Source organism: Arvicola amphibius, chromosome 13, assembly GCF_903992535.2.
Source record: "Arvicola amphibius chromosome 13, mArvAmp1.2, whole genome shotgun sequence".
NCBI lineage: Eukaryota > Metazoa > Chordata > Mammalia > Rodentia > Cricetidae > Arvicola > Arvicola amphibius.
The window spans coordinates 2,950,516-2,965,166 of NC_052059.1; the positions used below are offsets into that span (position 1 = coordinate 2,950,516).

The following is a 14,651-nucleotide window of genomic DNA, read 5'->3' on the forward strand; positions in this document are numbered from 1 at the left end:
GCCTGGGCGGGTGCAGAGGGAAGAGCAGGAGGGGGCAGTGCTCTCCGCTCCTCCACTCCGCGAGCGAGGCCCACCCGCTTCTGGGTCCCGAAGACCACCCCCAGCGCGCACTGCCCCGCGCGCGACCCGCGGAGCCCCCGTGGATCCCCGCCCGGCCGCCCGCAGGGAGACGCGACTGCGGCCTAGGGCGCCCGGCGGCTCCTCCTCTCCCCCTCCCCCTCCCGGAAGCGCGGGGCGGGGTCCCCGGCCGGGCCGCGGGGGCGGGCGCGGGGGCCGGGCCGGGGCGGGGCGCGGCGGGCTGTGCGCGCCCACTCGGCTCCAGGCGGCCAGCGTTCGCGGGCCCAGGCCGCCCGCCTCTACCCGAGCAGCGCGGCGGAGCAGCGGCGGGAGCCCCGGGAGAAGCAGCCGCAGTCGCGCGAGGCTCCCCCTCCACCCCCGCGCGCGCCCCTCGCCGCCCACCCGGGGCTCCGTGTATGGGGACGCGGCTCGCCAGCCTCCGTTGAGACCGTCCCCCGGGTACGGTGGCCTCGGGCTCCAGAGCCCGCCCCGCCACCCGAGGGCTGCGCGCGGCCCCGGGCCTGCTCGCTGCGCGGCTCTGCGCGTCCCGGGCCAGGAAGTGGCGGCGCTGAGCGCCATGGCCCACTCCCCGGTGCAGTCGGGCCTTCCGGGCATGCAGGTAGGCTGGGGCGGCCGGGCTGCGGCCGGGGCGGAAGCTGGCAACTTGACGGTGTCAACACGGCCGCCTACTCCTCCCCCCCCCCACGCGGCGGGCCCGTTTCCCCCGGGATCTTCGCCAGAGGCTCGGGCGGTGGGGCTCCCCGGTATGTGCACGTGGAGGGGTCGTGGGGTCCGCGGCCTGGGGCCGAGGCGGAGTGCAGGAGGAAGCTTTGCGCTCCCCAACTCCGACGCGCAGGCCGACGGCCCATCCGGGGCAGGAGTGTGAACTAGTGTCCTTGGAGGCCCCGCTTGGGTGCCCGGGCCCTGTGTGGGCCTGGGACGGGGACAGCGCGACTCCGAGGTCCCCAAGAGTCTCCCTCCCCGGACTCCTTCTCCCCCAGACTGGAGCCCCGAGTGCAGGGCGGGGAGCACGCCCCGGCTGCTCCCAGGCCGGGCGGGCCGCAGGGCGGGGTGCAGGAAGGTGTAACCTCGCTAGGGAGCCTGTAGTTCTGGTGCGGAAAAGTGCGAGGCTGCGAAGCAGGGAGGCGGAATCCGCACCTCCGCGTGTGCCCTGGTGTGCAGAGCCCCCGTTCGCCCCCCGGGTGCCAGGACTCCGCGCCTGAACTTCTCACTCTTGAGACCCGTTTGCTCCCCGGCTTGTCCCAACCCATACTTTGTGTCTTCTTTGCCTGCCCCGTGACTTTACTGTGGAAGGGATGTGGGGGGGGGTGCAGTGAGGGAGTTGAATTTCAAATTTACATGAATGCACGGGCATTCCCCCCCCCCCCCCGGTCATTGAGGACTGTTTTCAGTTCTTTGAAAAACAATCACTAGTCTGTTCTTAACTTGTGAAGTTTGTAAGCGCACAAATGCTGACAGAATGTTTGCGACTAAGACCGCGGGACCAGTCAAAGTTTTGCTTTCCCAAGCGAGTCAACGGAAGACTTGCTAAAACCCCGAATATTGACGATTATCGTTTTATAGATGCAACAGGCGCGTTTTCTCTGGTTCAGGATTGAGTTGCAGTGTCCCAGGCCTCGGCCCTTACTGCTTCTGCCCGCCTCTTCTGAGGTTATTACTTATCCTCCCTCCTTTTTAAAAAAATTTTTTTATTCATACCTTGAGAAGAAAACTGGATTTCATTGACCAGGTTTGAACTCTAGAAAAATAGAAACAAAGTCAGCACTTTAGTGACCACTAGAACCCTAGTCATTTTATTTTATTTTTTTTAGGGATAATAAAGTTGGAGTTAAGAGCGACTGGAAAGATGTTCACGGAGCCTCACCTTGTGCTTGTAAAAACCTTATGTGACGGTCATTAGTTAAAAGTCAGTTGTGGCCTCCTACAGCTTTGCTTTGGTTTGAATTTAGAGGCAAGAGATGAGGGTGGACTGAATGAGAAACACTTTCTTACCAGTAGAGCCAGGACCTCTTGGGACATTAACCGTTTCTTCAGTCTCTTCTTTTCCTGGCAACTACAGTGTCTTAATGGGGACCCACCATTGGCGCCCACTAACCCCAGCCTTTGTAAAAGAAAGTGTTTGAAAAGATGCTTAATCCTGGCACAGTGCTGCGAAGCCGGCTCCCTCCCTTTTGTTTTTAAAGAATGGGCCCAAATTCTTCATCCTAGGAGAAGAAAAATGTCAATAACTTTACCTCCTCACATATTTTCTAAGTGATCTTGTTTGTTGTTTTTCAGTATAAAGATAATAACTTTTTTCAGTAGATTAATTTTTTTTTTTGGTCTGTTTTGGTTCCATAGAGGAGGGAAAGTGGCTTTCTACAGTCATTCCTGCCCTTGTATACAACTTCGAACCACATGATAAATTTTTGGCGTCCTATTGGAGAAAGAGCATTCCTTCCCCTCCCCTCCCCCCCCAAAGTCAAACTAGCACGTTTGTTTGCAGCCTGGAGTCAGCAGCTGCGGCCTTTCTAGGAGCTCTTTGGAGGATTACATTAAAGGCACACCTGGCCTTGACTCTAGTCAGTATAAAACTGGGGAGAAATAGGCACCCCCATTGCGATGGTTCTTATGAGGAACCGCGATCTCACCTCTGGGCTAGGACTTAGGAGACGGGTTAAATTCTTTGTCAAACTGGGTGCAGCATTGGCTGTCTATAATCCCAACCCTCAGAAGGCACAGGCAGGTGACTCTTGTCAGTTGAAGGCGGGCCTTGTTTACTTACTGAGTTCCAAGCTAGCCGAGGCTCTGAGTGAGACCCTTGATCAAACAAGTTTGGCAAGGCCGCAGAGCAGGTTCAGACAGCTCAAGGAAGAATGTTAAGAAAATTAACCTGAATTCAGGAGTGCTTTAGTATAAGGACTTTTTTTATGGCCTGCTAATCATTTTACATCTGTTGATTATTACAGATGAAGGAAGACATTATCTCTGCCTTTTTATAGCTTTGTGAATCATGAGGTAGGAGTTGAATGGGCCAAGGTAAAGTAGTGTATCAGTGGGTGGCTCTTCATTGTCCTCAAGACAGCACCCATTCCCCATGCTCCGCCTTATTGTTCCTTTGGCAACTGTTACACATCATTTTATTTTAGGTTGTATTTGCTGAAGAAAGGAGAGATACTGGATGAGTGGTTTGTTCAGTCAGTAGCCGTGATTGACAGTTCTTCCATTGTCCTTGATGATGGGGTAGACAGTGGCACACCTGGCCGGTTTTTTGTTTGTTTACTTGCATTGGCTTTTTTTTTTTTTTTGCCTGCATGTGTGTCTATGTGAGGGCATCAGATCCCCTGGAATTGGAGTTACAGACAGTTATATACTGCTATGTGGGGTGCTGGGAATTGAACCTGGGTCCTCTGAAAGAGCAGCCAGTGCTCATGAGCACTGAGCCATCTCTCCAGCCCCAACCTGACTGTTTTGATGAAACTTTAGGGGATTTTCTTGGTTTTGTAGTGGAGGATAATTAGATTACAAGTTGAGTGTGACAGTTGAGTTGTGGCTGTAAGTACTCCTGCCGTCATTGTAGCGAGCATCCCTTTATGCGTTTGAGTTCCAGTGAACCTAAGCTGGAGGTGGGAGCACCCACTTCATGCTGGAGTTTGCATTAAATTATGGTGCAAAAAAAATTAGCTTTTTGCTTATAAAATTCTTTGGTAAAAGATATTTTGTGCCGGGGGTGGGGTGGAGTGGGAGTGGGGATGGTGGCACACGCCTTTAATCCCAGCACTCAGGTAGATCCCTGTGAGTTTGAGGCTATGCTGGTCTACAGGGTGAGTTCCAGAACAGCCAGGGCTACACAGAGAAACCCTGTCTCAAAAAATAAAATTTGTATGTATGTAATGTGCCCTAGGCGTGTGAAGGGTACTGAGAACCAGACTTGGCAGGGGTCCGTTTCTGCAGTACTGTATGGAATTCTGTAGCACTTTTAAGGCTTTCCTGGGCTGTGACCCTTGTAAGAGAGAGGCTGGAAGCTAAAGCTTCAGATCCTACTCCTTGTGTTAACATACAATCTAGCGTGTTAAGAAAAAGCTGGTTTGCACAGTCTACAGGTTCATGACCCCAAGTTTAAAATGTACTGAACTGGGGAAGTGACGTGTACAAGAGGGCTGGTGTGAAGTCAGCATGCTTGAGGTTTTGAGTTAAGAGACCCTGTGTTTGCAAGTATAGATGATCTAAAGGGCTGGTTAAAGAGTCTTAGGTTCTACTTGCTGGTGTTGTCCTGTGCCCCTTCTGGAGCTCCTGGACAGCCAGCCCTGCTGTGAGGAGACCTGTGCACTGGGTGGCCAGCAAGGGTGTTCACTAGCACGTTGGAAGTCTGGGACATAAGACATGAAGAGCATTGCAGTTAATTCTGGCTCTGGCCTCCCCATCCCCTCGTGTGGCGTATTTTACAGGGCTGTGCTCTCGCCTTTTCCCCAACTGCTCTCCTGGAGATACTTGCTCTTGTTGCCCTGCTTGGAACTGCACCTGGGGGTGGGTTGGGTGTCTCAGTAGACTTCAGTCAAGTGGAGAGGCCTAGGTTCCAAGAGCTTCATGGGTGAGGCTGCACACAGAAGGAGGTTTAGCACCTTCTGGCCTCCTGTCGATGAGTCACAGGGAACCAACCATACAAGGGCTCCAGATATGCAGGTCCCTGGCCTCAGATGGTCAGCAACCCTTGCAAGGATAAGCCCCAAGAAGGTTCCGGTGACTGGGGCCCAGGAGACCAGGCACACACTTTAGCATGGGCTTCCCGAATGCAGAGGCAGGGTGTCCAGGGGCCTGGAGCTGAGGCCCGGAGTTCTTTGTGTTGTCCGTGTTCTCAGGCGTAGGTGATGGGGAGAGTGGGTTCTGGGTGTGTGCCCGGTGTGAGGATGCCCAGAGTAGGGGCGGTGGGAACTGTGGTGTTCCTGAACCGCTAACCGATGCCCTGTAGGATTCTCACAGACCTTGGTGACTTCTGTCACACATTTTGCCTTGTGTGATCACAGAAAAACTGAGGAAAGTCAGGTACATACATCTTCCTGTTACTTAGGTCTTTTTCTCCCCAAGACAAGTTCTTCATGTTGTCCAGGTTTGCCTTGAACTCAGCCTCCTGCTTCCCTCCCCATTGCTTGGATTACTTACCAGCTTATACAGTGCTTGGCTGGAGCTTGACCCAATCTTTCTGTACCCATGTTCAGTCTTAACGTTCCCTCATCGCTAAGAAATTGTTTTGCTTGACCCCTTTGTCTGTCTAGTGCTATCCCACTGAGCCACATACTATTCCCATCCCTGAAATGTCCTCCCTACCTCCCTGTAGGGAATGGGCAAGGTTGTAAATTATTTTTTAATATTTATTTTATGTGCATATGTCTGATTGCATGTGCACCATGTGTTTGCTCTGTGGTTATATCCTCGGATCCCTGGAGCTGGAGTTAACAGGCAGTTGTGAGCAGTTCCCTGTGTGTGTTAGTGCTCATTACTGCTGACCCATCCCTCCAGCTCCGAGACTTAAAACAGTTCTGTGTGTGTACGGATGTGCATGTCCTCATGCTGTGACTTGTGTGGAGGTCAGAGACACAGTTTCTGGAGTCAGTTCTTCCTACCGTTTGCGAGATACAGGATGAACTCGGTGTCAGGCATGGTGGACCCATCTTCATGTTTTTAAACATTAATAGCTTTTGGTTCTAGTCCCAGACCAGGGAATGCACTTTTTTTTCTTTTGAGTCAGGGTTTCTCTGTGTATCCCTGCTGTCCTGAACAAGGGGGCCTCCAGCTAGGAGCTGCCTACCTCTCCCAGTCTCCCAGGTGCTGTTACCACCCCTGACTCAGGGAAAGTGATTGACAGTGATAGATACAGGCACCCAGTTACCTTCAAGATTGAAGACCTGATGTCTCTGAAAGTGGTGTTTCTGGGCATGGCGGCCTCCCGGTGTCCTGATTTGGGTGCGTTTTGTCCCCAGCGCTGCTGTGCCCACCATGGAGCGGAGCTGCCTCTCTGGTCTGGTGGAGTTCTGTGTTGGTCCATGGCCAGATGCAGTGTGAGCAGCTAGTAAGGGTGAGCCTGTTCCGTCTTCCTGTGGTTTATGGGGCACACCCTCCAGGCCGTGGTCCAGGAGTCTGGTCTCTTGCCACACAACTTTATTTGGGTGATTTTCCTCGTGATTCAGACTTGCCTGCTTGGAAACGGGTACCTGCAGGAAGTGGGCCCCACCCGGCCTCCCTGCTAATGCTTTCTGTGCTGCCTTAGCTGGGGTGATTACCACTAATGGAACCCTGTGGCTGGAGTGTGTGCGGGAAGTAGACCTGCATGCGTTACTCCTGCTGGGGACGCCGGCGCTGGCCTGGCGTCCGGTGGCCATAGCCACTCTCATAACTGATTTTTACAGTGGAATCTACCAACGTGTCTTGGTGTCAAATGGCTTCGGATAAGAACATCCGACCGGTAGGGGGCTGTGCCCAATCCTAAATTGCTCTTGGAACTGGGCATTGGCTCATGCCTACTGTTGTAGCGTTTGGAAAGCTAGGCGAGAGGTGTGCTGTGAGTTCAAGTCCTGGCTGCACGGTCATTTCCAGGCCAGCCTGGACTGGAGTATAAGACTTTCTCTGGGAAAATCAAGATGTGGCCTAGCTTGCTGCAGAGTATACCGGAGCCTCTGCAGAGGCCTAAAGGCGTGTGATGGATTCGGAGACTTTCCCCCATGTTTTCTCAAGGCTTATGGTCAGCAAAAGAAACTAGCGTTGAACACTACCTGGGTGTCTTAGTGAGTGGCAGGACACGGTAAGTTTTATGCAAACGCTTACCAAAGTATAGCTAGGGTTTATCCTGGTAGTTTACGTCTCTTCCTGTTTGTACAGAGGAATTTTAGACTATGAGGTTTGAAGGTCTGGTGGGGCTCCGTGCCTTTTTTGTTTTCAGTTACTTAGGTTTTACTTAGTCTTTATTGAAAACATATATTGGATGCACAGAGTTTTGCTGGGAAGGATGACATTTGCCCGTCCCCTGCTGCCAGTTCTTACTCCCCGAAGGCCTCCCTCTGATCCCTGTGCTGACCTGTGCCATCATTCCTTGGATGGTGTGGACTCAGTTGCTGCTTGTTGATAGTTCTAGGAGTGCTCCCTGGACCCAGGATTCCGCAGATGAGGATTTAGGTCTGGGTCTGTCACCCTCTCATCACAGCACCTCCATCCTGGCAGAGCTCCTGTCGTGACCTTGGTCAGCTCTGCCAGCAGAGCCTATGCAGCCCACAGCCTGGGCCGCAGTGGCGAGTGCTGCCTCGGGGTTTCTCCAGCTCTTCCTCACCAGGTATCCTGAGCTCCTCTGCTGGGCTGGGGCCCTCCAGCTTGGTCCACTGCTCCCCTCTGGTCTCTTGGCCGGGTTCCCTAGGTTCCTTCGCTGTTGTCTCCTGGTGGACACCTGTTTTGTATACCCTGTCTTTGCTGGCACCCTTGGGTGGGGTGGTGGGCATAGTGGCAGCGTGCGTTCCCCTAGTGAATTAGGGTGTGAGCTCTTTGTGTTTACCTGTCGTTGGTGGTGTGGCGTGGTGTGAAGTTGTTGGTTTTCTTGCAGAATTTTGTTTTCAGTCCCAACGAATGAGACAAGGTCTCGTGTTCTAGACAAACACTTAGCTACTGAGTTATATCTCCTTGTAGTTATTTTTTTTGTTTTGAGACAGGATGATGATCTGTAGCCCAGGCTGACCTCCAGCCCACTCTTCTGAGCCTGGTGATACAGGCATGTATGCCAGTGTCCTGCGGGCCTCCTCTAGGGAATTTGAAGTCTGCTGCGTTCTAGCTGTGCTCTGTTGGAGTGCAGTGTGCACCAGGACTGGTTCCACCCACACAAGCCCTCCTGCCCTTGAGTCAGGAACAGTTTCTTTGTGTTGTGAAGGGGCACAGCTATGTCTTGGTGTGAGTGTTGTCTTTTTAAATTTTTATTTATTTATTTTTTGCAGGTACTCAGGAGGCCTTTAGTGAGGCAGCTGATGTCTTGTGATGAGTGTTTTTTTTTCCTCCCTTTTTGAAACCACCATTTGGATGCTGTGCCTTCTCATCTGGTCCTTACCTGTGATCTTACCCTGTTAAAGCTATTTTCTGTCCCTTGTCTTTGTCACTGACTTTCTGGGCTATTGTTTCAACTTTTCAAGTCTCCCAGTGAGCATTTCTGCGCCTGCTTCCTTTTCTTTTCTTTTCTTTTCTTTTCTTTTCTTTTCTTTTCTTTTCCTTTCTTCCTTTCTTTTATTATTTGTTTTACATACCAACCACAGTTCCCCCTCCATCCCCCTACTCCCACTCCTCCCCTCCCTCCCATGGGGAGTCAACAAAGCCTGGCACATCAAGTTGAGACAGGATCATGTCCTTTCCCCCTGCATCAAGGCTGAGCAAGGCATCCATCCCACCATAGGGAATGGGCTCCAAAAAGCCGGCTCAAGCACCAGGGATAGATTCTGGTTCCATTGTCAGGGTCTCTCAAATAGACCAAGTTACACGACTGTCCCCTGTCTGCAGGGGCCTAGTGTGGTCCCATGGCGGCTCTACAGCTGTCAGTCTAGAGTAGCGAGCTCCCACGAGCTTGGGTCAGCTGTCTCTGTGTTTCCTCACCCAGTCATGATCTTGACCCCCCCCACTTGCTCATACGGTCCCTCCTCCCTCTCTTTGGACTCCAGGAGCTCCGCCCAGTGCTCAGCTGTGGATCTCTGCATCTGCTTCCACCAGTTACTGGATGAGGTTCTGTGTTGACAATTAGGGTGGTCACCAGTCTGATTACAGGGGAAGGTCGGTTCAGGCATCCTCTCCACCATTGCTGAGTGTCAGCTGGGGTCATCCTTGTGGATCCCTGGGAATTTCCCTAGCACCAGGTTTTTCCCTAACCCAGTAATGGTTTCCTCTATCAAGATATCTCTTTCATTGCTCTCCTTCTCTGTCTCTCCCCAACTCCACCTTTCTATTCCCTCATGTTTTCATCCCCATCTCCTCCCCTCTGCCGTCCACCCCCTCCCATGCTCCTAGTTTACCCAGGATCTCATCTGTTTCACCTTCCCAGGGAGAGATCCATGCACCCTCTAGGGTCCTCCTTGTTGCCTTACCTCTGGGGCTGTGGATTGTAGTCTGGTTTTCCTTTGCTTTACATCTAATATCCACTCATGAGTGAGTACATCCCGTATTTGTCTTTCTGGATCTGGGTTACCTCACTCAGGATGATTTTTGTTTTTTCTAGTTCCATTTGCCTGCAAATGTCATGATGTCATTATTTTTTACACCTGAGTGATACTCCATTTCTCCATTGTGTAAATGTATCACATTGTCTTTATCTAGTCTTTGGTTGAGGGGCATCTAGGTTGTTTCCAGGTTCTGGCTATTATGAATAATAATGCTATGAACATAGTTGAGCAAGTGTCCTTGTGGTATGGTTGAGCATCGTACTAATGTTGGGTCCTGAGGTAGATTGAGTCCCAATTTTCTGAGAAATCGCCATACTGACTTCAAGTGACTGTACAAATTTGTACTCTCACCAGCAATGAAGGAGTGTTTCCCTTACCCCATATACTCTCCAGCATAAACTGTCATCAGTGTATTTGATCTTAGCCGCTCTGATAGGTATAAGATGGAATCTCAGAGTTGTTTTGATTTGCATTTCCCTGATGACTAAGGATGTTGAGCAATTTCTTAAATGTCTTTTGGCCATTTGAGATTCTTCTGTTGAGAGTTCTTTGTTTAGGTCTGTACCCCATTTTTAAATTGGATTGTTGGTATTTTGATGTCTAGCTTCTTGAGTTTTTTTTATATATTTGGAGAGCAGTCCTCTGTCAGATGTGGGGTTGGTGAGCTGTTTCCCCATTCTGTAAATTGGGCTGTGTTTTCCTGTTTTCCTAGACTCTGAGAGCTTTTGTGATTCTCAGTGTTCCTCATCACAGTTGATTTTCCTTTTTGTTTGAAGTATGTTTTATGTCATGAGCATAATTCTTTCCAAATGTCTACTTTTTTCCTTTATTTTTCTCTTCCTCCCTCCCCTTCCCCCTATAGGGTCTCACTTTGTATCCTTAAAGTTGGAAATGTTGCCCAGGCTGTCCTTGAACTCACATCTTCTCACCTTCATCTGAGTGCTGCATCACACTGGCTGTGGGGAGCTGACTCTAGTGTTTTTGGTCACTCACTCCTGCTGGACAAGACCGGTGGGAATGGTCTTCTAAAGTTGTTACCTTTTCGAGGAAGCCTTCTGAACCTTCGGCCTGTTCTTTTCCCCCACTCACCTCTCTCTCCCTCTGCTGGGAGCCCCACCATCTTCACCTTAGTGGAGCTGCCTGGGGTACAGAGATAGATACAGTGTCTACAGTTGTTCCTGGAGGTCTGGGAGGGAGGGGCCTTTGAGCTGTTTGATGACTTCTTTGTCAGACTTACCTTGCTGGGTCACTGACTCAAGGCACCTCTGTGGGGAGTCTCTGCAGAGATATCTCTGTGGGGATGTCTTTGTGGAGATATCTCTGTGGGGGAGTCTCTGGAGATATCTCTGGGGAGTCTCTGTGGAGAGACTAGGACACAGTTATTGACAGAAGCAGTGTAAGGAAGGAAGGGTTTATACTTGAGGAGGGCGCCCATCATGGACTGGAAGCTGGTGTGGGGTGAGAACCAGCTGGCCACCTTGTGTCTCCAGACAGGAAGCAAAGGGATGTTGGTGTTGAGCTGGCTTTTTCCTTCCGGTTTCTAATCAGTTCTGGGCCCTGATGGTGCCAGGAGGTTCCGTGTGGGCCGGCCTTCAGTTAAACTTCTATGCAGACTCCCTCAGATACACCAGGATGTGCTCTTAGGTGATCATGCCTCCAGGTCAAATGGACAGAGATTGATGTCTGCCCACCGAATGGGGTGCCTCTGAGAAGCCCCCGCCGCCAGTTTCTGGTTGTTGGGGTCAGTGCTTTTCCCACTGAGCTCCTACTCGTCTTCTCCTGTCTTTCACGAGCTGGAAACTTGGTCTCAGATGCACATTTTCATGGTTAGGATGTAGCTTCTGGGGAGCAGGGCTTGACAAGATCATAGTACAGCCATTAGGATGGGGTGGATCTGTGGGGAGGAGACTCCTGGGCTGGCATGTCCCCATTATTGCATTGTGGTCCCTGGCCCTTGGACTTGCCATCCTGGGCTATGAGAAGTTGGCTTGTCCTGTAAATGACTGGTCTGCAGTGTCCCTTACGGTATTAGGACAGGTTCAGCGCTCTCTGCGCTCCCTAGCAGGAGCAGACTCCTGGCCTGGGCAGGTGGAACAGACAAGTCTTGCCTTTGGCTGGATAATAATGAGGATGTCGTTGAAGGGTCCACACTGAACCTGGCCATGGGGGTGGGGATGGAGAGAGGGAGCTTTGCACAAATGGCTGAGTTATGTAGGAATCCTGAGCTGGGGAGGGGAAGGGAAGCTCAGCCTGTGGGGTGGAGAGGTGTAGGGTAGGGGTGTGGTTAGAAGTGCTGGGCGGAGCCACAGGTACTGAGTGACACTGTGGCTTCTCCGAGACCTAGCATTAACCTTGCGGTGCATATATCAATTTGGAAATATTAGTCTTCAATGTGTGCTGCCTTTGTAGAAGCCTTGTAGGAGGGGTCTGATCTCCTTGAGTGCAGTACTGGGTGAGCCCTGGGGTGGTCAGCAGGGCTGCAGCGGGAAGGCTGGTGGCACCATTCAGCAGGCTCTAGGATGGAGGACTCCCTGGCTCTGCTGTGAGGAGAGCCTGGCTTTGGGTCCCGTGTTGTGTTCCTCTTCCAGGCATTGGATTCCTCTTGCTGTGCTTCCCAGCCCAGTGCAGCTGGGAACCCATAGTGTGCAGGGCTCTTTTTTCAATATGTATATACTTATATTTTTAGAGTTTTAGTGATGGGGACCCAGGGCCTTGTAGGGAACATTGTGCATCAGAGCCACACCCTAGCCTCAATATGCGTATACTTTTAAAGAGGAGGAGGAGTTTCATATGTGGTCATTGTTTTCATTACTTTTGATAGAACGTCTTCCCCAGTTAGAGTGATGGGGCCGCCACTCGCCATGGTTGGTGGTCTTCTGTCTGGGCTGATGCAAATTTGGTGGTAGTAGTTGTTCTTGTGAACTGTTTGCCTGACTGCTGATGAGGGGAGCCTGCCCAGGGTGTCCAGCCTTCCTGTAACAGTGCAAGGGATAGCATGGAGCTTGGTCTCTGCTGCTGCTCTCCAGCTATGAGGGAGTGAGTGCCCAGGCTGACTAGAGGATCTTCAGGCCCTCAGACAGTTGCTTTGTTCTTCCTGGTTAGGAGTCGAGCTCCAAGTTAGTTTCTTGGAATTATGGATTGAGGGTGTGGTCCCTAGGCCCCTCATCTCCTTTCTGCTGAGCCCTGTAGGTCTCAACCCTTTTTGAGGGCATTGAATAACTTTCACAGGGGGTCACCTTAGACCATTGGAAAACTGATATTTACATTATGATTCATAACAGTAGCAATGAATGAATGAACACTTATGAAGTAGCAGTGAATATAATTTTATGGTTGTTGGTGGGGGGTGGGGTCCCACAACATGAGGAACTGTATTAAAGGGTCACAGCATTAGGAAGGTGGAGAGCAATGCAATGGGCCCTCCAAAGCTGGCTCCCTGCACTGCCTGTCAGGTATTGTCCAGAGTGAGTTGTTGCCCACAGGGAAGAAGCCTTGGTGGAGGTTGCTGGGCTGCTCTCTCCCCACCCTTTGATTCTGAGGTCTGAGGTGGGGTTGCAGGTCTGGGCAGGTCTGGGCAGGTCCCAGGTGTGTTGCCGCCCCGCTGTTGTGTGCCTGCTTGGAGTCACAGTCACACTGGGAAAGCAGCACGTGTGGCTCCTGTTTGTGTGTGATCTGTGCAGTTCCAGGCCAGCCTGTGTGTCACAGGACAACCAGGTCTCAAAGAGCCAGAGCCAGAGCACCTGGCCGCTGAGTTAAGATCAGTGCCTGCAAGCCGAGGCTTGCATTTTATTTGGGAAGACTGACTTTGGAACCTCTGTTGTAGATTTGGGGCAAAGATACCTTTAAGCTGCACAGCTTGGCCCTTTCCTCTTGTAGCGTGTGCTTCCAAACTGCGGGCTGCTGCAATGTGTTCATGTCTTTTGACCCTGGAAACTTCTTTTTAAGGAGCACGTTGTTTGGAAATTGTCTGGATAGCTTATCCCGGCACCTCGTGTAGACTTTCATGTGATTTCCACTGAAGCTACTTTCTGGTTCTTCAAGATCTGGGATAACCCGGCTTCTCCTGGGCTGTTTTGCAGTTACCTCTCTGTTGGGTCAACTCAGTCTCCCCATACACCAGCCTTTGGCTTCCTGAGTTTGGATCTGTCCCTTTGAGTCCATGGCTGTGCCTCTCAGCTGGTGGCTCCAGATTACACAGCTGCACACGCCAGATCCCTGACCTTGTAGCCACCTCTGTTCTGCCTTGTGGTGATGCCCGGGAGAGTGGCTCGCAGGCACTTTTCTCTGCCATCAGCATTGACACTTCTCTTTTTTTAAAAAATATATTTATTTATTTATTATGTATACAATATTCTCTCTGCCTGAAGACCAGAACAGGGCACCAGACCTGATTACAGATAGTTGTGAGCAACCATGTGGTTGCTGGGAATTGAACTCAGGACCTTTGGAAGAGCAGGCAATGCTCTTAACCACTGAGCCATTTCTCCAGCCCCGACACTTCTCTTGAAGTTCATGTTTAACACCAAACAGAGCATGTGTTGTGCCCGCAGGACCCCCCTCCTTGCATGCGTGTGTGCGTGTGTATGTTGTTCCTCAGTACCCTCTAGTTTGCTTATTGAGCTGGAGTTTCTCCTGGCCTGAGCTCACACTGAGCAGGCTCGCTGACTGGCCAGCTGAACCCCAGGTCCCTGTCTACACCACCTGGTGCCAGGATCACACGCAAAGCATCCTTGCCTGCCAGCAGCAGCAGCAGCAGCAGCAGCAGCACCTGGGTCTGGGGAGCCAGCTCAGGTCCCAGCACTTTTCTTGGCTCCATCTGTATGTCAGTGTCTTGCTCTGTGCCCCAATCTGGCCTTGAACTTAATACCCTCTTGCCTGAGCTGGGATCTGCTGTTTTCCCCAGCATTAAATATATTTCTGAACTGAGAAAGAAAAACAAAACAGTCCAGTGTTTTTTTTATTTTTTTAACTTTTATTTTTTAACTTTGGGTTTTTTTTTTTTTTTTTTTTTTTTTTTTTTTGAGATCGGGTTTCTCTGTGTAACTTTTTTTTGAGATCGGGTTTCTCTGTAACAGTCTTGGCTGTCCTGGAACTCTTATTTTTTAACTGTTTGCGCTGTTAAGAGTAGTTCATGTACAAGCGACTGAAGTAACTGATTGATTGGCTGTTTAGTTCAGAAGTGACAGCTATGCTTGTATTAACTCTTCTGAGCTGGTTAGATTATACTTCCAAACTTTGAGGATTTTTTTAAAATTTTAATTGCAGTGTGACGGTTGTGAAATTTGTTAGAGTTGTTCATTATGTGTGTGTGTTTGAGCTCCAGGGCAGACAGCACAGGGTGGAGTCAGTGAATGCTTGCTGCACGAAAGCTGGACGAGCACCTCGTTACGTGGAGAGATGAAAAGCTCACATGACGTG

At 51.0% G+C, this 14,651-nt stretch overlaps 1 protein-coding gene across 3 annotated transcripts in view; it reads left to right on the forward strand.

Moving 5' to 3' along the window:
* Nucleotides 1-327: 327 nt before the first annotated feature.
* The window catches only part of Stk24 (serine/threonine kinase 24), a 91,223-nt gene continuing 76,899 nt past the window's right edge, over nucleotides 328-14,651 (forward strand). For all 3 annotated transcript variants that reach the window (XM_038310315.1, XM_038310314.1, XM_038310316.1), the window contains exon 1: nucleotides 328-676. Coding sequence is in view for 1 of the 3 variants with exons in the window: in XM_038310316.1 (XP_038166244.1) it covers nucleotides 635-676 (42 nt within the window). In the remaining 2 variants the exon portion in view is untranslated. The remainder of the gene's footprint in view (nucleotides 677-14,651) is intronic.